The sequence below is a fragment of the Populus trichocarpa genome, chromosome 1 (genome assembly GCF_000002775.5).
Source record: "Populus trichocarpa isolate Nisqually-1 chromosome 1, P.trichocarpa_v4.1, whole genome shotgun sequence".
Taxonomy (NCBI): Eukaryota; Viridiplantae; Streptophyta; class Magnoliopsida; order Malpighiales; family Salicaceae; genus Populus; species Populus trichocarpa.
The window spans coordinates 43686022-43708884 of NC_037285.2; the positions used below are offsets into that span (position 1 = coordinate 43686022).

At 34.6% G+C, this 22863-nt stretch overlaps 3 protein-coding genes across 4 annotated transcripts; 2 read left to right on the forward strand and 1 right to left on the reverse strand.

Annotated features, from left to right (window-relative positions):
* The first annotated feature begins 732 nt into the window (after positions 1-732).
* LOC112327023 (uncharacterized) lies at positions 733-2526 on the forward strand. Its single transcript, XM_024598186.2, has 3 exons — positions 733-1713; positions 1916-1987; positions 2121-2526. Exons 1-3 carry the CDS (start codon positions 1066-1068, stop codon positions 2364-2366), a joined length of 966 nt encoding a protein of 321 aa, XP_024453954.1. The 5' UTR covers positions 733-1065; the 3' UTR covers positions 2367-2526.
* Positions 2527-7858: 5332 nt separating this feature from the next.
* LOC112326636 (universal stress protein PHOS34) lies at positions 7859-11607 on the forward strand. 2 transcript variants are annotated; one of them, XM_024595530.2, is made up of 3 exons: positions 7859-8806; positions 11054-11198; positions 11338-11607. In XM_024595530.2, the coding sequence occupies exon 1, from the start codon at positions 8028-8030 to the stop codon at positions 8742-8744; it is 717 nt and encodes a 238-aa protein (XP_024451298.1). In that variant the 5' UTR covers positions 7859-8027; the 3' UTR covers positions 8745-8806; positions 11054-11198; positions 11338-11607. The 2 variants fall into 2 exon arrangements, with proteins under 2 accessions (XP_024451298.1, XP_024451292.1); XM_024595524.2 differs by lacking the exon at positions 11054-11198.
* Positions 11608-20398: 8791 nt separating this feature from the next.
* LOC18095672 (zinc finger protein CONSTANS-LIKE 4) lies at positions 20399-21910 on the reverse strand. Its single transcript, XM_006370300.3, has 2 exons — positions 21053-21910; positions 20399-20875 (listed from the first exon to the last, which is right to left on the reverse strand). Exons 1-2 carry the CDS (start codon positions 21611-21613, stop codon positions 20606-20608), a joined length of 831 nt encoding a protein of 276 aa, XP_006370362.3. The 5' UTR covers positions 21614-21910; the 3' UTR covers positions 20399-20605.
* Positions 21911-22863: the final 953 nt, after the last annotated feature.

The following is a 22863-nucleotide window of genomic DNA, read 5'->3' on the forward strand; positions in this document are numbered from 1 at the left end:
CAATACCTTTTAGCTCCGACCATGCCTGATGCAATCGGCTAAGTTTTCTCAGATCTTGATACGTGTTCGTGGGACCATGTGTATGATTCGGAGAGCTCTTTTATCTGCCTTTTCCACTCCACGCATCTCCTTCTGTGTTTACACAGTGATGAAAGAGTGAGGATTTTTCAGGTTGATTATCAAACTACGATGGAGCTAAAATCCAAGAAGAAAGAAGGAAAATATGCTTTCATTTTTCCTCGAGTTTCTCTTTCTATCATACATGCACACTCACCGCTCTTGCATCTTATCTTTGAAATCCATGATGCTTGTTGATTTTTAATTAAAATTCCTTAATTTGCAGTGTCACATGGCAACACCCTGCAGGTTAATCAAAACCCTAAATCAACTATTGGTGTGGAGAAGGTAAAAGTTAAAGCAGAGAGTTCCAAGGAAAAGCAAAGGGAAAGCTATTTTCATTTTCCACACCCATGCTTGACTAGCTCCAGGGACTATGGATCGACTTGGGTGGCTTGTGTTGGATCAGTTTGAGCAATGATCTCCTTCCATATGATTATTTATTCTGTCCATATTATAGACTAGAAAAGGTGTAAATAAAGTAAAAAAAAATAATAATTTAGCTATCAAAGAAATCACCCCACAGACAAGACAAATGACAAACCCAACAAACATCCATACAATTGCATAGACATGGCCATGTCCTTTTGGCATTTCACTCTGCTTCACAGTTCACACTGCTACTTCTGTCCTCTCCCTCTCTCACTCTCTCTTCTCGTAAGAACACAACAAAACTCGTATCCAACATTCCTTTTCAATCTCAAACCCCAAATCCTCTGTTCATAATCTCCACAAGAAGCTATCTAGCTAGCTGCCTAGCTCTCACCACTCTTTATAAAACCATCTAATTCTTCTTTTATATATAGGTCTAAGCTTCCAATGTAGCAGTGCCTTTTCTCTCTATATATTATCATCAGTTACCTTTTCTCTTTTAAGACCCACCATTCTTTCATAACTCCCCTTCAAACTCATTTTTCTTTGATCTTTCTCGAACAAAAAAACCCCTCAATGGCTACTTCACTTTCACTTTTTCTCATGCCTAGCGATGATAGAAAACAAGAGTCCACCCTGGCCATAAGTACCGAACCAGCTGAACCCACAAGAACTACTACTACTACTCGGACCAGAAAGCCTGCTGCCAACAAATGTCAAACTCGCAAGAAACAACCTCGAAGAGGTATGGGAGTAGCTCAACTTGAGAATCTAAGGATTCAAGAAAGATGGAAGGCAATTACTGAGACTAAGCAAATTGGGTCTCTCAATCTCCAACCCACCAAGCAGCTGCACGTTTTTGACCCGTTTAATAATAATAATGATGATAATCAAATGGCGCAGTATGGTACTACAGTTAACCATGGTGTGCCAATGAGAAATAATGGTGTTGTTTTTAATGGGTTCTTGGGTTGGGATCACCAGGGAGGTGTGGTGGTTAAGAGGGTTGATGAGTTTAATGCAAATAATAATGGTGGGTTTGGGTGCCAGGTTTTGGTTAACCCGTACATGGTTGGATCAGCTCCGGTTCATCAGGCTGGGGCTCCAGCTCCAGCTCCTGCTGCTGCAGTACTGCTTGAGGCTTCGAAAGAGCTCTCTTCAATCCCAAAAGTAATGCAGCAGCAGAAGCAATATGAGCCTACTCGTTGTGATCTTTGCTTTAAGGTTTGTGTTTTCTAGGGTTCTTCATTTTCTTGATGCTATATGCACGCTTGCCTTTTTTTTCCCTGTTCGTTTCTTGAGGAATTATATAAGAAGGAAATAAATTATAGGCTAACAAGATATTTTAGCAGTCTGGAATTTCAATCCTTTTAAACTCATTGTGATTAAAATCTTAAATTTTTACTATTTTACTTTCTATGGACAGATGGGAGGATTCAGTGCCAGAGCTGCAACGAGTGCTTTCTATGCCAAATATCACAACCACAACAACAACGAGGTAAATCTCCATCTTTCTTTCAAGTGGTATGTATAATATTTTGGAACCATGCTTCTTATAAATACTATATCTAATAATTGTGTTTTAATTTGTTTGAGTCTTGATTGGTCGGTAATTCATGTGGATTTTGTAGGGTGTAGAGGCGATGGAAGCACACAGGAAGGGTAATAACGCAATGGGTAGTAAAGTTATCATGGAATATGAACTTTTCCCTGGAAAAAATGGTAAAAGCACCTGTTTCAAGGATATGGAATTTCCTACTGCAGAAGCTTCAGTTGCAGTGGGTACTGGTGAAGCTTCTTGTGTCACAACTTATTCTGATTACAGTGCATCTGATGCTTCTAATTCTATTGATTTGTCTCTGAAGCTTTCATGTTAGAACCAAGAAACATGTCTAGTTTTGGTTTTGATGTCTTTTCTTGATATATGTGTGATTGCCTGAACCTAAACACAGCTTCTTATAATTTCCCTTTTGTTCTTAAACTAATTAATTAATAGCAATGCGAAAACAGTGCAGTACATACTCATGCTTTATTTAATCTATCTCTGATCAGTGTCAGTGCTTTTAACATTATTTCTCTGCTTTTATGATCTCGACATTGTTTTTCATGACTTTTGCTTATGATCTATCTTGTTCCTTATCAAGAATTGAGAAACATAGCCACAAACGAATTGCTTATGATCTATTTTGCATTTCGAGGCATTTGGTCATTACAATACTATCATACAATTATGCAGTTGTCACACTGTGCTGGCTTGTTCTAGCTATGTAATAAGGTGGGACAGACCATGATCTGTGTATATTTTGATCTGCTTAACTTCTAACGATTTCTACAATTAATGTTTACAATTGTCACATAGAAAACATTTAATTACAAATCTTGTTTTATATTTGATTTGTTGCACTTCAATATTGTATGAAGATAAATATTACACTTCTGTACGTATAACCTGCTAAAATGACTTCTCAATGAGGCTCAAAACCCTAGCAAGTAGCATATCTCTCTCTCTCTCTCTCTCACTTCTCTTTAATGTTTATGCTAGAAGATAGGTGAGAGATTTCTCTTCTAAACATAGGTTACATCTTTTATGTGCTGAAACACAAGGAGGGCATCTCTGCATTACTGTTTATGGGAGTCAAGCAACTTTTAGGGTCTGCTTTGAAAAACGTGAAAAAGATAGATAAAAAGCAAGCTATAAAAAAGCTAGCCTTCCTTCCTCCTTGGCAGACACATTGTGGTCACTGCTGTATATATATGTGGTCAGTGAGTGGCTGCGGCCTGCGAGTGAGTACAGAGTCTACAGACCCAGCTACAACAAAATATTTTAACCATAATACAAAATCTGCAATATATAGAGGATAGAAGCTCAGTGTATAAATATATTTATTTGGTTAAAATAATAGTTAAAGTTATTATTTAATAAAAAATACATTAAAAATATTTGGTTAAAATTAAAATTGATGTTGGTAATAAAATGATATAAATAATTAGTGAGAATATATATATATATATATATATATATATATATAATTTACAGATATAAAAACTTGAATCTTAGCAAATTATATAAAAACCATCCAGCATTAATTTTTTGTTATTTTGGTTTGGATAGCATATTTAAAAATAAATAATAAAACACAGCTTAATAAAAAACAGAGGAATAACATAACAAAAGCATGTAAAATTAAGGCCCTGTTTGTTTTTATTTCTCCCAAAATGTTGATATGGCACTCAGAATAAGTACTTTTATGTGAATGCCTCATGAACCTAAACGCTCTGTATATGAACTCCATACTTAGCGTTAATTATTTAATTATGATATCTCTCCTCGATCATCATCAAGTTTATTTGGTTGAATGAGTTGATTAAAAGAGTGTCAAAATAGTTACTTACTATCTAGATTTTACTTCCACGCACGGTAATTTTAAAGCTATTTTTAATTAATTTAATTATATAATAATTAAAATAAATATTTAAAAGAGTTTAGAGGATTTAAATTATAACATAGAAAATTTATTTCTTAAATCAAAGCCTTCATTCTCTATATCTGCATCTTTTTATTTCAAAAAATACCTTTTATATTAATAACATCATTTTTTTAAACAAGAATCTAAGTTAATTAAAAAACTATTTGCAAGAATATCAGTAATTTAAATTAAGGAGTGAGAAAATTTGTTTTTGAAAGTAAAAAATCCATTTTCTTATTAATTTATTTTCTTCGGAAGAGAAAAATATTTTAATTTAATTTGTAGCTTGTTCCTAATTTAAACAAAAACTTATATTCAACTAAAAGGGAATTTTTAAGAAAAAAAATATGATTATAATTTTTATGTGGCAATATGAAAAAAATAAAAGAGTAATTATTCATTAAAAATATATAACAAAATAAAAAAATACTTAATTATTCTCATATCCATGTGCAATTTGCTTACAATTTATTATATGTTAGGCTTATATATAATTATTAAAAAAAGCTATTATTAATATCACATAGAAAGCTCTAGCCTCATTTAAAAAGTATGGACTAATCAAATAATTGTTTAAATAGCATTGTAATTACTAATTTAAAAAGTATTTATTAAATTAAAAAAATAATTATAGGCCTCAAGGCCAGGCTTCCACAGCTGGGCTCTAAAGAGGAAAGCCCATGTATGCACGTGCCTATCCTAGCTTATCTAAGCCAACTCCTTTAGCAATTTTTTTATACTAAGCGAACGAAGTATCGTTCGCTCACCATAAAAGAATAAGACACATCGTCTACTTCAAGAATTTTTCAGCCATCGAAAAATTGAGCTCGAAGTTTTTTTGCCCCGCTTAATTTTCAATCTGTTTCGACCAGAAAAACATTATTTAAACGCAAATTAACCTATTTATAAGTATAAAACACCTCAAAATCAATTGAAGAACAAGCTAAATTAAAAAGACTCTAGATGTGATTATTTTCGGTTTGGTTTTCACATGAAAAAATTAACCAAACCGAAATTATTATTTTTTAAAATTTAAAACCGAAACCTGTTTAAACTGATTGGTTTTGGTTCGGTTCAGTTTGGTTTCTGTTGTTGAAAAACTGATAAAACCAAGAAGTAAAACCAGTTTCTATTATTCAGGAACTTGTTCCAAATTATATGATCAAGACATGATTGAATTCTATTTAAAATACAAGCAAAACCAGAGTTGCAAATTACAACATAATATAAAAGGCAAAAACCCCAAAAATACCCCACAAGGTATCAAGAAAAATAGAAGCTGGAGATGAATCAAGACGGGAAGGAAAACAAATCTGCATGGTTGATGTGCTTGGTAAAACAGGACTCCTTGAAGAGGTAGAAGAGCTAATAAGAAGCATGCCAGTAAACCCATATGCCATTATATGAGGGTTTTTACTCTCTTTTTACAGAGAGTACGAAAACATTGAGATGACAAAATGAGCAGCGAAACGCGTGAATGAGTTAGATTTAAATGAGAGCTCAAGTTGTGTACTTTTGTCAAATGTTTCTGTTGCCCGCAATCATTTTGAAGAAGAATTGAGCAAAGGCTCTCTTTAAAATAGAAGCCGATGGACAAAGAGTTTGGATGTAGTTTGATTGAAGTGAATGACGGAGTTCATGAATTTGTTGCGGGAGAGAGAAGAGAGTGTGATGGAGAAGATAAGATGTAGGGATGGACTTGGAGAGATGAGAGGCCGAAAGAAAGGGGAGGGTATGTTGGTTTAGGTTAATGTTAGATTATTTATAGTCTCTTTTATCTTTTCAAAGTGATGGTTGAACCAATTCGGTTCGGTTCAATCCATTTTAGACATTTAAAACCGAAACCGAACCAATTTTTTTTTAGGTTTTCTAATCAGTTAATTTAATTTTTTTCTCATTTTTTTTTTCTCGATTATTTTTTTTTCCTCAGTTTAATTAATTTTTCAGGTTTTTTGTTCATCCCTAACTACCATTGAACTCTCATCTTTATGAGAATTTATTGACATCAAGATTTGTTTTTTTTAGTGGTAGGACCTTTTCTTTCTCTCTCTTCTCAAATTTTCAACGAACTTATCTTTTATCTCTTAAAACTAAAAGGCTAAAAAAATAAAGAAAATAAAGTTTGAGGATTAGTATAGAAAACTATAAATTCTTGAAAATTATTTAAAAGAAAATGAAAAATCAAGATACAAAGACTAAAGAACAATTTGGACACAATACTAAAAGACAATTTGGACACAATACTATTCTGCTATAGTGTCGTGAATTGTGTGGTTGTGAGTGAGAGAATGTTGCCTTAAAAATATTGAATCTAATGCGATTTACACTTTAACATTATAACTGAATTTAGAATTTGATTCCATTTGAGGCCTTGACCAAGGTGGGGTTGATGAAAATACCCAATTTTTTTATTGATAAAAAAAAAAATTTTCTCTAAGGATTTTTTTTATTAAAAAAAGTTAAATGTTGTCTATATCAATTACATCTTGTAACTATAGATATTTGAACTTGCGCGGGCAGAACCCACGTGGTTTCTGGTCACACTTGATAACCACTCCGGCACGTCCATGAGCTTAAATCTATATATTAAGGGTGTATTTGGGAACGCGGTATAAACCACGTTCTAAAAAATTTTAAAATAAATTTTTGTTTAAAATAAATTTTTTTTATATTTTCAAATCGTTTTGATGTGCTGATATCAAAAATAATTTTTAAAAAATAAAATATTTCTAAATAAAATTTTTTTTAAATTACCACCGCTATCACAATCTTAATACTAAATTCACTAGAAAAGAACATTAAGGAAGCTGTCACCTTTATCTCGGCCTTGAAATTGGCTCTGGACTTAAGAATTAAGCTCCGAACTTCTGTTGGGCTAATCCTGGATCAAGTGTTGGGCTTATGGGACCGAGATTCACAAGCACTCCAAATACTTCGGTTGTTTGACTTTTGAGACCCATGAGTTTTTCCCGTATCATCTTCCCTTGAATTTAATACTGTGTTAGAATTTCCAATTTCTATCAATTTCAAAGTTATTATCATGGCTATATATATAAATTTTACATTTCTACTTGAATCCTTGAATAAAATACCAATAAAATAATATTCTCTTTCTTCCTTATTTTTTCTCTTCAAATTCAAATAAAGTTTTTGTGTGTAGGAGTGTATTTTGAATATAATAAAACATTTTAGTATATGATTTCTTGTATTCGAAAGTGTGGCAATGAATGTTTTTTAAAGTATTTTTATTAAAAAATATATTAAAATAATATATTTTTTAAAAATTATTTTTCTTCATATCAAAAAAATTTAAAAATTTAAAATAAAAAAATAAAATTTTAAAAAACACAATTTTTATCACGGTTACAAATATTAGTGTAACCCGCTAACATATCTTAAAGAATCAATGTTTATAAGAATTCATTGAAAAATTTTAAATTTATATAAAAAAACATAACTTCCATTAAGAGATTTTTAGTCTCGATCATCCATGTGAGAATATTGAAATTAAAAAAAAAAAATATCTGTGAGATATCTTGTATTTGAAATGGTCATACAAATAGTCTAATTACCACCGCATTTTGGGTACCATCTCTCCAAATCAAAATCAATCGAAAACAACCTTTGTTCCCATGAAAAGCACACCCAACCCAACCCCACACAATTATCTTACCTATTTTTGGTGCATGTTTGTAGCTGAGTTACACTAGCTTTTATTTATTTATTAAATTTTAGTTTTTTTAATTTAAATTAATTAAATTTTTATTTTTATATCATTTTAATGATTCAATATTAAAAAAAATAAAAAAAAATTATTTTCATGTATTTATAGTAAAAAAAACTTTATATCTCTAATATAATAATAATAATTATATATATATATAATAATAATAAATCTCATATACTGTCCCCACACCCCTCATCTCTCCTCCCCTTCCAAGACTCATCACCATTTCCCTTCTCTCCAAACAAAGGAACAAAGACAATTGACAAATCCAATTTTCATTTTCAATCAAGAAATCAACAACTACACAAGCAGACATCAAAACCTTAGCAGCGGCAGCAGCGGCCATGAATCCTCAACAACAACAACAACAACAACAAAACCCAGTAGATCCTGACCAGCCGCTACTCCCGACAATTAAGATCCACCACCACCCTTCTCCCCCACGCCACCCTCACCCACCCTCCGCCACTCCTACTCTCACCCCCACCACTCGCCGCAAGATTGGTGTCGCCGTCGACCTCTCTGACGAGTCAGCCTACGCTGTCCGCTGGTCTGTCCACCACTACATCCGTCCTGGCGACTCTGTCATCCTCCTCCACGTCAGCCCTACCTCCGTCCTCCTTGGCGCTGACTGGGGCCCACTCCCACTCTCCACTCCCACGCAATCGCAACTCGATCTCTTGAACAATAATAGCAAATTTAATAGTGAAATTGATAGTAAAACTAAAAATGAGAATAGTGAGAAGCCACAGCCCCGGCAAGAGGATGATTTCGATGCTTTCACGGCTTCGAAAGCGGCGGATATTGCGAGGCCTTTGAAGGAAGCGCAGATTCCGTATAAGATTCATATTGTGAAAGATCATGATATGAAGGAAAGGTTGTGTTTGGAAATTGAGAGGTTAGGGTTGAGTGCGGTTATTATGGGGAGTAGAGGGTTTGGTGCAGCGATAAGAGGGAGCGATGAGAGATTGGGTAGTGTAAGTGATTATTGTGTTCATCATTGTTTTTGTCCTGTCGTTGTTGTTAGATATCCTGAGGATAAGGATTGTGGTCGGGACTGAGCCGGAGGCAGTTGTTAATGTGCCGGAGGATGTGGAGGAGGCTGCGGGGGGGAAAACTAAAGGTTAGGATTTGTACTGTGACCGTTCATTTTTGCTTTTGGTGATTTTGATTGTGGTTTGAAGTTTTGATTGTTTTTTCTTACTTTAATGATTGATGATTTTTGTTTATGATGTTATTTTTTATCTTATAAGTTTGCTAGTGTATGCTAATGATGGTAATGTACTGGAGGAGGATAGTTGTCTCGAAAGGAAAACGTAGAGACAGTTATGCACATGATTACGATGCATTATCTAATCGTAATGCTCTGGATTGTATCATAATGTAAAACCTAATGTGGATGAAAAAGAAATGTGTACATCATGTCTTAGGTTCTAGAGCATTTTATAAGCGATCAAAATTGCATATAAATAGGATGCACCGGGTTAATTTTGATTTTGGATGTTATTAATCTTCTGATGAATCTTGAAATTGTTGGATTCTGGAGAGTTGCTGAAATATTGCAATAAAGATGCATTAAATAGCTGAGTTGGTATATGAATCCTGAGCGGAAAATCTGAATGGTGCTTGTAAAATAACAAGCTGTGGTGAAGAAAGTAGGGTTGATTTGAGCTGGAGTCAGCATCTAAAATGTGCAGGCTACTTTGCTATAATTAAATGTAAATGGGTATCGGCCATTTCATGACTATAGAAAGACAACTCCACTTATTTGGCTTCATTGTGTTCTTCTAATTGTAATCTATATTGATTAGTGGGCAAAGTTTTACCTCAACTAGCTGGTTTGATTGGTGCTTGTGTTTTGTTATTTTGTTAGATGGTGGAATTTGTCATTGCTGGTAATGATTGTCATAACCCAATTCTGGGTTATTCCCCAAAATTCACAATGATTATGCTTGCCAGGCCTGTTTTCTGCCTTGTGAGATATTGGCTAATATGGTTATGTTTATTCCAATATGTGATGACCGGTAATGCATAATCATGCTAGGTTTTGGAGTTTTTTTATTTTATTTTGTTTTTTTATGATATCAACGGCGCAGATAATGGTTCGTGTGAATAAAGACACATCATCCTGAATTTTTCATTATCAGCTGAGTGAATTGATCATAGTTAAAACAATATCTAGGAGCCTATGCAGCAAAAGAAATTCGGAAATTACAATCGGTTTCGATAGCATTTCTTTAGTGGTTGATGTTGTGTATAAATAGTACAAAATGGATTACTTGTGAATATGTGAGATTCATCTTCTCATGGGTGACATGATATTTTACATGGCTGGATTTGAGAGAGTTGCTGTGATATTGCAGTAAAGATGCATTAAATAATTGAAATGCTTGCTGAATTGTAAGCATAACTTTGGAGCCTTAGGTACTCGTAGAATTTTGTTAGAGATGTGGTTGATATGATCAAGAGAGATTATATGTCATATGAAATGTAAAGTCCAAGCAGTGGTGAGTCTGTTGCAACTGTGTTGCTATTGGTTCTTATTACCACGGAGCTTGATAGTGATTTGACCAAGTTATTGATGAAAATTAAGCACTAAAATCGATATATGATGCTTGATGAAACACTTTTGCATCTCATTAATGCAATATGATGGAGGTTTTTTGGGCTTTGTATAGACAGATCCTTAGGGTTGTTTTTTTTTTGTTTGTTTTCAATTCTGCTGGTCTTACTGCAGCGGATGCAGTAGCCATAACACAATTATTCGAGTATTAGACATTTTAGTTGGATCCATAATATTAGCATTTAGCTTATGTTGTGTTTCTTGAAGGCTACACTGGAGTGTATTGTTGCAGCTATGGTTTGACTTTCATTGGCCTTACATAGCTTTGGCAGTGCATGAACAAGACAGTGTATAATTCGACTGTCTAGAAGATTGTTTTCTACTCCCTTGGCTCAGTGAGGTTATGGGTTAGCTCCTCCCTTGGCTCAGTGAGGTTATAGGCTAGCTCCTCAATGGTGTTTGAAATAAGATTTTTTGCTATGTTTTGTAATACTTCTACCCATTCAGAATAGGTAATTTAACACTTATTTGTCAACACTATTGACAAATTTTTGTTTCATAGTGTCTCTTGTTTAACATAGCTGAAAGAAAACAGGTATACTGTATTTGGCCCATGATTTTTGCCTTTTACTCTGAATGATCATGTTAGCTGTGCTGTTTCTGTTCAAGAAGTGATCTCCTTAGATTGGATGCTGATGGCTGAATTGCTGTTCTTGCTATTGTCACTTGTGTTGTTTCACGGCTGTTTTAGTAAATAGTGGGAAATTTTTAAATGATGTCTCTATTTGTTTGCTTGTTGCCTGACAGATGCCTAGTTTGAACTACTATATCGTGACCGATCCATCTCCACAGCAGTATGCAGCCGGATCTTGGTTTTTGTTCTTCAGTTTGCATTTATCTGTGCAATGTTATCTTGTCATGCCCCTTCATTCCACTCCCCCCATTATCACATGTATGCATTACACATGGTGCTGTAATCATAGCCGCTGTTATTTCCTTCCTTTGTTTTTGTGTGCGCATTTTCCATGATGTTTCTACACTTCAATTGTCATGTGGATCCAATTTTTCTATTTGGCCGTCTGTCTTTGTAGATATGATGGAGGAGGTGTCACAGTCAGCAGAGATTAGGTGAACATGCTGAGGAGTTAATAAGATGTTCTTGTTTGGGTCTCCTGTTTGTGCTAATAGACAGATTGTAGGGTGATCTTTTCTCCCTTGCGACTCTTGTCAGAAGTTTCTCATACTTGGGAGGATTTGTTACACTCGCACGGCTGATCAATGGTGTTAGGTTTCTGGATATTCTTGTAGGCTTTTGGAAATATGTTTTAATGGATTATAATGTACATCGTTTTGGTGTTGAAGATTGCTTCTCTCTACCTTTTTGTTCCCAGTTACGAAGTTGGTTATTTGCTCTTTATGAATTAGTTAATCATAACTGAACTTGTAAACTGAAATCAAGCAACCCAATAAGCTAAAGTACAGTTTGTGTGTAAAGAAGAATTGACGACAGGTTCCCAGTTTGTGGGCAAAAATATTCGGGTTTTTCTCGGCGCATGATTGACTTGAGAGCTCCGGGTTTTGTAATAGTTGACAATGGAGGACAGTTGCCGGCTGCGACAACTGCTTGGGTTACCTTAGCAAGTGTGTGTTTGTAATGATGAGAAAAGATGTTGCTGACATGTTGAAGTCTTGACTGGAAACATGTCAATGTTCGTACCAGAAACTAAGAGATTAATTGATGGCTTTCTTGTTTTACTCATGTTTTCTTAGATTGTGTTCTCATGCCATGCAAGGTCACCTTCTGAATTTCTGACCAGATATCCTGAGCTCCCCATGGTGAAAGATAAAGGAAATGGTCAAACTATTCAAGCAAGCAACAAAATCGTTGAGAAGCTCCCTAACAAATTGATACTGAGCCTATGAAATATCGTTGACTCTCAATGGGGGCCAAATTTTGAGGCTTTCTTTTCTCATGGGATTTGAGAGATTCTTCCCTCAACAAATATCTAATCTTAGAAGAGATATTAATTTAATTGTATTTATTAAATTTATATAATAAAATAATTTTTTTAATTAAATAATAATAAAAATAGATATATATCAAATTGATTGAATAGAATAAAATAAAATAAAAATACTATGCAAGATTGTATATATTAAAAATATTATCTGAAAAAAAAAAATTTACTTATACAACGGATAAAAAAACTTATAGATGAATTAGAAAAATCTCTTAAAAAATTAAATGCTTAACAAAAAAAATAATTGTCAATTAAAAGAGGTTCTAAATAAAATAAAAGAGAGAATGAGTATTAATCTAAATATAATAACTTATTTTTTGAAAAAAAAAAGCATATAAAAAGAAGTATGAATTAAAAAAATAGAAAAAAAAAGTCAGGCGCTACTGGTCCTAGCAAGCTAGGCCAGCCCACCTCGCAAGCCGGGCTAGTCTACGTCGCCCATTTGTTAGGTCCCACGCACTAGCCTACCAGGGCAATTGGGCCCCCCCTTTTTTTTTTGCATTTAGGGCAAACCACATGTCGTCTGCCCAAAAGTTTTTTGAAAAAAAATCAGCCGACGTGTCGCCCAGTTTTGCCTTGATTCCGGCCACTGTGGTGACTAGAAAGTCAGGGCTTAATGTTGTTTGACCAAAATACTTGTTTTTCAACTCAAAACATCTTAAAAACCATGATAAACCTATATATGGTCTAAAAAACAAAAAATTATCCCAAAATCAATCAGAAATAAAAAATCAACCAGAACTTAGATATGTTTTTTCATGAATTTTATAGGTAAAAAACACCTAATATGAACTCTCCTTATCAAATGAAATCATTTGAAATAAATATCGAATATTTTGGTAACATAAATCGGTGTCAACAACATTTGTCTCTCTCTACTAAGAAAATCCAGCGACCTCTTGCTCTCTCTTTCTCCTTTCTCAACTAGGGACCAAACAATAACAAAAATGAACTTTTATATCAAAATTGAATTGGAAAAATATTGAGATACCAAAATTGTATAATTTGTGTTATTTTTAAAGTGCGAGGACTAAAGTGTATCTTTCTTGAAACTTCTCGCATGCTATCCATGTTTGACGTCTTTTTCAATCTGGTCTATTTTCTTCTAATTTGGTTTTTAGTTAGGATCAAATTGTCCAAAATTAAACTTTGATGACCAAAATAAATTATTAAAAAAATACACAATAAATCCATAATGTTTTGTGTGCATGTGAATAGTGCTGGCTTTACAGCTAAAACCACACGTCTTTTAGATTTTTACTTGGGGGTGTTTGAGAATGTGGTAGTGGTTGCTTTTCAAAGTGTTTTTTACTTGAAAATGCATCAAAATAATATTTTTTTTAATTTTAAAAAATTATTGTTGACATCAACATATCAAAATGATCTAAAAACACTAAAAAAAAAATTTATTTGGAGTAAAGAAAAAAATAAAAAGATTTTAATTTTTTTTTAAATACTTTTAAAATACAAAAATAAACAAATCTTATCGTGCTGTATATGTGGTTTTAACCTTTCTTGTTTATCTAATATTTTCTTGTCAAACTTGATGGTCCTTTCCATCTATTCAAAGTGTAAAATTGGTCATTAACTTCAAAGGCAGAATACAATATTCATATCATATCGTAGGACACAATATACTTTCTTCCTCGATTCAACTAGATGGGAAGGGCCATTCGCTTTAATTTTCCCTATTTATTAATACAATGTTTGTCTACGTGGAGGCTGTTAAAGTTGTTAGGATTTACTTTATTTGTTTTCTGTTAATAAATCCTATTAACTAGGAATCACAGCTGTTGAGTTGATCGAGTCAGTAGGTTTCTGTTATTATTATCTAGCTTATTTTTCTGAAGCAGTTGTGATGTAAGGCTATTTAAAGCCAACTATTCTTCAATTCTAAACAGTGAGTGAAGATACAGTTTTAGTTTACTTGCAATATTTATTCTGATAATCAACAATTGGTATCAGAGCAGGTTATAGGATTTATTCGTGAGAGATAAGAAACTGCAGTTTCTTAAGGAGAGTTAAACACAAAGAGTTTTTAAACACAAAGAGAGTGCAGCATCAACAATTGCTGTAAGTTGTTTTATTTCCAATAATCTGGTTAGTCTTATTATTATTTGAAGCGGCAGTCTTCTGTAAACATTTGAAATGGCATTTGAGGGAAACACTAGTGGATTTGTTCAACCAGCAATTCCAAGGCTTGATGGTTATTATAATCATTGGAGTATGCTGATGGAGAACTTTCTAAGATCAAAGGAATATTGGGGACTCATTGAGGAAGGAATTCCAGAAGCAAGAGAGGGCACAGATCTGACTGAGGCACAGTCAAAGGCAATATCAGATTTGAAGCTGAAAGATCTGAAGGCAAAGAATTTCTTATTTCAAGCAATAGATCGGACTGTTCTTGAGACTCTTCTCAAGAAGGACACTGCTAAAGACATATGGGACTCCTTAAAGAAGAAGTATCAAGGCACCACTAGAGTTAAACGTGCTCAGTTGCAAGCTCTTCGTAAAGAGTTTGAAATGCTAAACATGAAAACTGGAGAATCTGTTGATGAGTACTTTGCAAGGACACTGACTATTGCAAATCGGATGAAAATGCATGGCGAGAAACTAGAAGATGTGACAGTCATAGAGAAAATCCTACGCTCTATGACTTCTAAGTTTGATTATGTGGTATGTTCAATAGAAGAATCTAATGACATTGATATTATGTCAGTAGATGAGCTGCATATTTCAGTATTAGTGCATGAACAACGCATGTCTAAACACATTGAGGAAGAACATACTCTTAATGTGACTCATGCTGGAAATTTCTTTGGAAGAGGCAGAGGTCGTGGAAGCTTCAGAGGAAGAGGACGGGGACGTGGTCGTGGCACTGGAGAAGGAAACTTTGACAAGGCATTTATTGAATGCTACAATTGCCATAAGATGGGTCACTTTCAATGGGAAATGTCCTTATAAAAGGGCAGAAAAAGCAAACTTTGTTGAAATAAAAGAAGAAGAAGAGATGTTGTTGATGGCTTACACAGAGAACAACCTAGCTGGAAATGGAGCAATGTGGTACCTTGATTCTGGATGCAGCAATCACATGACAGGAAACAAAAGTCTTTTCTATGACTTAAATGAAAATTTTCGAGAAAAGGTCAAGCTTGGAAATGATTCTAGCATGAGTGTTATGGGAAAAGGAAGTGTTAAAATGCTGATGAACAAGAAGATGCAGAATGTAGGTGATGTGTTTTACATACCAGAACTTAAAAACAATCTGATCAGCCTAGGACAACTGCAAGAAACAGGTTGTTCAATTATGTTCCAGAAAGGAAGCTGTCAAATTCATGATCCAGAAGGAGGATTAGTTGCTGATATTAAGATGTCTGGAAATCGAATGTTTCAACTAAAAACTAAAACTTCTGGAGATCAAACCTGTTTCCAGTCATCTATTCAAGATTCCTCTTGGTTGTGGCATTACAGGTTTGGACACTTAAACTTTAGTGGACTCAAAACTTTGCAGCTAAAGAAAATGGTGAAAGGGCTTCCTCAGATCGAAGCTCCATCTTATGTATGTGAAGAATGTGTAATTGCAAAGCAACATAGAAAATCGTTTCCTAAAGAGAGTACTTGGAGAGCAAATCAGATTCTACAACTAGTGCACTCAGACATTTGCGGTGCTATGAATCCTACTTCCAACAGCAACAAAAGGTACTTTATAACTTTCACTGATGACTTTAACACAAAAACATGGGTGTATTTTTTAGCAGAAAAATCTGAAGCTATTGAAGCATTTAAGAGATTCAAAGCCAGAGTTGAGAAGGAGACAGAAAAAGATATTCAATGCCTTCGAACAGATCGTGGTGGAGAATATACATCCAATGAGTTTGCAAATATGTGTGAAAGCAATGGAATCAAGAGACAGTTGACTGCAGCATATACACCACATCAGAATGGTGTATCAGAAAGGAGAAACAGAACCATTATGAATATTGTGCGAAGTCTGCTAGCAAGCAAGAACATGCCAAAGACTTTCTGGCCTGAGGCAGTTAATTGGAGTGTGCATATTCTAAATCGAAGTCCAACATTTTCTGTGAAGAATATGACACCAGAAGAAGCTTGGTCAGGTCACAAACCAGCAGTTGATCACTTCAGGATATTTGGATGTGTGGCATATGTGCATATTCCAGATCCAAGGAGAATCAAACTTGATGCTAAGGGAGAAAAATATGTACTACTTGGTGTGAGTGACGAATCCAAGGCTTACCGTCTTTACAATCCTTTAACAAAAAGGATTTGCATTTCTAGAGATGTGGTGTTTGATGAAAACAGCAGCTGGGATTGGGAAAACAAAGATAAGGGAAATTAAGTGGCTCTTGAACTCACGGACAATGAAACAGCTGACGTTAAAAAGGATGCATACAGTGACGAGGAAGAATCAAATGAATCTGGTAGTGTGAATGAGGCAGCAGAAACTTCACTACCTGAGGCATTTGAAACTTCACTGCAAAATATACAACGATTGAGGAGAAGACCAGTTTGGATGAATGATTATACAAGCGGTGAAGAGTTTTCTGATGAAGACACATTGGCTCATCTTGTTTTATTTGCAGAAAGTGATCCTATAGCATTTGATGAGGCAATTAAAGATTCAAAATGGCGAAAGGCAATGGATGCAGAAATTGAAGCTATTGAAAGAAATCACACATGGGAGTTAATGGAGCTGCCTGAAGGAGAAAAAACAGTGGGAGTAAAATGGATTTACAGAACAAAGTTGAATGAAAAAGGGGAAGTTGACAAGTTCAAAGCCCGGTTAGTTGCTAAAGGATATACTCAAAAGTATGGAATTGATTATTCTGAAGTGTTTGCACCAGTAGCAAGGCATGACACAATAAGAATGATTATCTCATTAGCTGCTATGAATGAGTGGACTGTTTTTCAACTAGATGTCAAATCTGCGTTTTTACATGGAGAACTTGTAGAGCAAGTATTTGTGGATCAACCACCAGGCTATGTAAAGAAGGGAAGCAAGCATATGGTCTATAAGCTGAAAAGAGCTCTTTATGGATTGAAACAAGCTCCAAGATCTTGGTATAATCGAATTGACACCTACTTCAGCAAAGCTGGCTTTCACAAGTCTCCCTATGAGCACACACTCTACATCAAAACTGGAGAAAAAGGTAATCTTTTGATAGTGTGCTTATATGTGGATGATTTAATATTTACTGGCAATGATGAAGGCATGTTTAGAACATTTAAACAGTCTATAATGAAAGAATTTGAGATGACTGATTTGGGAAAGATGAAATATTTTCTTGGCATAGAAGTGACTCAATCTGCAGGTGGCATCTTTATCTGTCAAAAGAAATATGCTCGTGAGGTCTTGGAAAGGTTCAGAATGGATGATTGTACTCCGGTGCAGGTTCCTATAATTCCTGGAACTAAGCTAACTCGAGATGGTGAAGGAGAAAAGATTGACAGCACCTATTACAAGCAAATGATTGGAAGCCTGATGTATATGACAGCCACTCGACCAGATTTAACATATGCTGTCAGTCTCATTAGCAGATTTATGGAAGCTCCAACTGAACTACATTATCAAGCTGTTAGAAAGATACTTCGCTATTTAAAAGGCACTCTTGACTATGGTTTGTTCTACAAGAAGAGGAAGAGTGAAAGACATGAGTTAGTTGGTTTTAGTGACAGTGATTATACTGGGGATGTGGATGACCGTAAAAGCACGTCTGGGTATGTATTTCTCTTAAGTGGAGCTGCAGTTTCATGGTCCTCAAAGAAGCAACCTGTTGTTACTTTATCTACATCCGAAGCAGAGTTTATAGCTGCTGCATCATGTGCCTGTCAAGGTATCTGGCTAAGAAGAATTTTGGAAGAGGTGAAGTATACACAGCAAGGTCCAATTATGTTATTTTGTGACAATAGCTCAACTATTAAATTGTCAAAAAATCCAGTCTTGCATGGAAGAAGCAAACACATTGATGTGAGGTTTCACTTTCTACGTGATCTCACCAAAGAAGGAAAAGTGGAACTAATTCATTGCAGAAGTGTTGAGCAAATTGCAGACATTCTAACTAAACCTTTGAAAGCTGAATCTTTCATGAAGTTGAGAGCATTACTTGGCATGTGTTCCATTGATGAAATAAACTGATTGCTTATAAGCATACAGTTTAAGGGAGAGTGTTAAAGTTGTTAGGATTTACTTTATTTGTTTTCTGTTAATAAATCCTATTAACTAGGAATCACAACTGTGAATCACAGCTGTTGAGTTGATCGAGTTAGTAGGTTTCTGTTATTATTATCTAGCTTATTTTTCTGAAGCAGTTGTGATGTAAGACTATTTAAAGCCAACTATTCTTCAATTCTAAACAGTGAGTGAAGATACAGTTTTAGTTTACTTGCAATATTTATTCTAATAATCAACAGAGGCAACCGTCTTTTTTCTTTTAAAATTAGAATTTGTTTTTTTGAAATTGATTTTTTTTAATGTTTTTAAGTTGTTTTGATGTTTTGATGTTTTGATATTAAATAAATAAAAATATTATTTTAATATATTTTTAAATAAAAAATACTTTAAACAATATTATACACTATCGAAAAAAATATCTTTATTAAAATATCCATAATTAGTCTTTTAATCTTATTTAAGCTTGGTTTACGGTAGTATTTGAGTTTGTGGTGGAGATTTTTTTTCAAAGTATTTTTTATATAAAAATGTATTAAAATAACTTTTTTTAAAAAAATTATTTTAATATCAACTCATTAAAATAATTTAAAAATATTAAAAAATTAATTTTTTTAAAAAATTAACCCGACCGACAGCGAGAATACACACTACCAACTAGATGACAAAGCAAAACCTAGATATTAATTTTCAACCAGGTAACACTCGACACGAAAAATAACTTCCACAGTAATGAAGATAAGAAATCAAACATCGTCGAATCAACACCACAGATGAAATCAAAGTTCAATGCCCTCTATTATAAATTAAGGGAAATTATCTCCAAAACCGTATAAAGCCACGCAAGTGGACTTCTTCTTTTACTTATTTTATGCTAAATTCTAGTGGGGTTTTGTTTCATACCAGCCACACACTCTATTCTCATTTGTAGCCCACGTTCATGGCGTGCTACCACAAAAACCAGCCGCTCTTGACTTCAAGAACATCTGGTCCACTCAAAACCACATATTAACTTTCTCGTTCTGGGTATCTTCCATTGCTCCTGTTCATTTCATCTTTCGCTACAATGGCATCCCGTTTATATTCAAAGAGAGAGCAGCTATGTCAGCATGGAGTATGGACTCTGCCAGTTGATACGTGACAGCTGCTGACCTTTTTTGCTAGGCATGCAACGATATGTGGTGGGAAGGAGAAGTAGCCCATAATACAGTCTATACTACAGGCTCCTTTGGCTATGGATGGTCCTGAATTTTGCAACGTAATGGCCAGACAACCTCCCCTACGTCCCTTTCTGTTCCTCATCGATTACTCCATGAACCTGAGCTGGGTACATGTACATCCATTATGAACTAGATAACTAGGAATCCCATATTACGTTATCTTAAAAAAGAAGAAGTAAATTTACATGGATCTAAACATTTTTTATGAGAAAAATGGGTTTTTAATTAAATCTATTTTTACATGTTTAATTATATCAAATTTATCTTTAAAAAGTTGTGTTTTTAATCTATCATTTCCTTTCCTTTTCTTAAAGAGAAGTTAGCATAAATGGCCAACAAAGAATTTACAATCCATTATTTTGCATCGAGGTGCTCAGTAAATGGATCATCGAATACAAGCTACTGATCATCTTTTCTTCATATAAGCCGAGATGTAACTAACATTTACAATAAAGCATTGAGTTCATAGCCTCAGTCAGCATCGGTCGAGACTCACGGCTTGAAATTTACAAGGATCAGGGACGAATTCTTTCTTATTTCTCTAGTTTAGAGTAATGTCTTATTGTAACAAAAGTAGTTATAAGAATGGGGGAATGGCGAATCATCTACCATTTCCACTCCTAAATAATTGACAATAGCAAGCTAGCAAGTCGAGAATGTTAGGAGAAGCACACAGAAAATCACTTTTTCCATGGGTAAATCAAGAAAAACAATGAAGAACAAATAGCATAAGGTAATATATTGCATTAACCATTGAACCAAATACCATCTCATGTACAAAACCATGAAGACAAACACAACCAGCTACTAAAACAAGCTTCAAAATAAAATGAAATACTAAATAGTTATGGTTCAAAAACTAGATGGTTACTAATTAATCATATAAAAAAGTTAGGGGGGGGGGGGGGGGGGGGGGGGGGGGGGGCAGAAATCAAAGGCTCTGATCTCTGCTCAATTTGCAGATCCCAAGAATAGCAGCAGACGCGTTTTCTCCATTCGCGACCAAGTCTTTCTGCAGTCTCTTCAGGGAGTCTATGATAGCCGATGATCTTGACATTGCTTGACCATCATGACCATCTTCTTCTACATGAACGCTTGTTCTTGCTTGCTTCCATGGCCTTGATGAACTCAAAGAATTCCCTTCCTCGGTGCTCATGCTTCCACCTCTTAAATTATGCGAAGAGGAACATCCAGTTTCATCCTGCATTTATCCAACATTAAATGTATTCACCAAACCCAAAGTTTGTAACCTAAAGAGGAAGAGGAAGAAGACCCAATATTTCCTAAGATCCACAAATTCAATTATTAAAATGTGCCCTCTAAAAACTAATATAAAAAAAATGGCAAAGAAATGAAAGAAAAAGAAAAAGAGACTTACATCAGAATCAAGATCAACATTACTGTCTCGCATCCGTTTCAAGAACCCATTTCCACCAGCACAGGAAATCTCCTCTTCACTGCTAGAAGAACTAGCCACAGGTGGCGCAATTGATGGCGAAGAAGATGCAGTAAGACCTGACCATGGCACCACCTGGTTGTCTCCATCTTCCTCCTCGTCTTCCTCCTCGTCATATTCATCACTATCATCATCAGTGTCGTCGTCGTCGAATTCTCGATCATTTTCAGACTCGTCATAATCATTTCCGGCTTCTCGGCTTTCTTGATCACTAGCCATGACGTTCAGATCTTGGAGTTGTTTTTTATTATTTTTATGGACAGCAAAACATGATTCACATACAGAAACGGTAGGGGCAAGTTTAGACCCTGAGGATTTCCAAGGAGTTGGAGATTGACACACTTGACAAAGAAGGGTTCTACAATGCTTTGCAACAAGGAAGTTGGCAGAGTGTACTTTCTCATCACAATCCCAACATAAACTAGCTTGGTCTGATTCACAGAACATTCTTGCTGAACTCCCACATAGCTCACACCCTTTCATCCTCTCCTTTTGCTTCTCTGTCTATGTCCTTGTTGGGTTTGGTGGTTTTTTAGGGAAGGGGAAAGGAGTTTTGAGAGAGGAGAGAAAGGGCAGGCGTGCAAGATGTAGTAAATAACGGAAACTACCCTAATTTTTTGCATTTAATTATGGGATATTTTTTCCACGGGGGGTGTTTTGGGAGTTTCATTGGGAATTTAGGGTTGGTGTGAGATTAAAAATAAAAAAGATCTGGCTGGCTGCTGCCTTTAGCAGCATCTATGGAAAGACTTTGCTTTTAATTAGGGCTGGAATTTGCTTTGCCAATGAGGCTAACAAGATGTTTAATCTACTTTAATATATGCCATTTCTCGGAAGAAGCATGTCCACACAACTTCTGCTTCAATATTCAAGTGTGAACTAGACCGAAAGTATAATAAATTAGGAGTTGTAATCAAAAGTCTCCCTTGATTCCTAGAAATTGACTATTCAGATCGAGACGCTTGGATTAATTTAGTTTTTAGGAATCATCCGCTCAAAGTCACCTGCGAGGGGTTTCTTGCCATGAAGAAAAAGAAAGCTTCCGGAATTTCTTTTTTATACCTGTTATTTTTTTGTTTTTTAAATTTATATTTGATTTTTTTTTAATTTGTTTATTTTTTATAAGTTGATCTTACTCTCATGACACGAGTCACGAGTTTTAAAGATTAGCGAGCTAATTATTTTTTCTACATTCTTATTTTAATTTTATCATTCTACATTATATTATTGGGTCTTGAACTTCGTGATTTTTTTCGCTTTCCTTTCTATGTGGTTATCCCGATCTCGTGTCCCGAGTCGTGAGTTAGTCGAGTTAACAAAAGTTTACTCATGTTTTTTTTTAATTTTTTTTCTTAATTTCACCTTTTATTATCTAGTTTATTTGAGACTTGACCTCCATTGCTCTATTCACTCTCTTATGTGTGAGATTATCCTAGTTTCATGATCGGCTGTGATTTTAGCATGCTGACTCTATTCGAGTTTTTTTGTCATTTTTAAAAATATGTGTTTTTTAATTTATTATTTGGCGTTTGATTTGTTGAAAATTAAGACTCCATTTGTTTGTTGGAAAGTTGTTTCGTGGTTTCCTTGGAAAGTGGATTCCTGAAAAGTGAATTATTTTCCGATGTTTGGTGGTAACATGTAAAATAGTTGGAAAACACTTTCCAGTGTTTAGCTATATCATGGAAAATGAGCTGGAAAATAAATTGTTAATATTTTTTTTCAAGTTTATT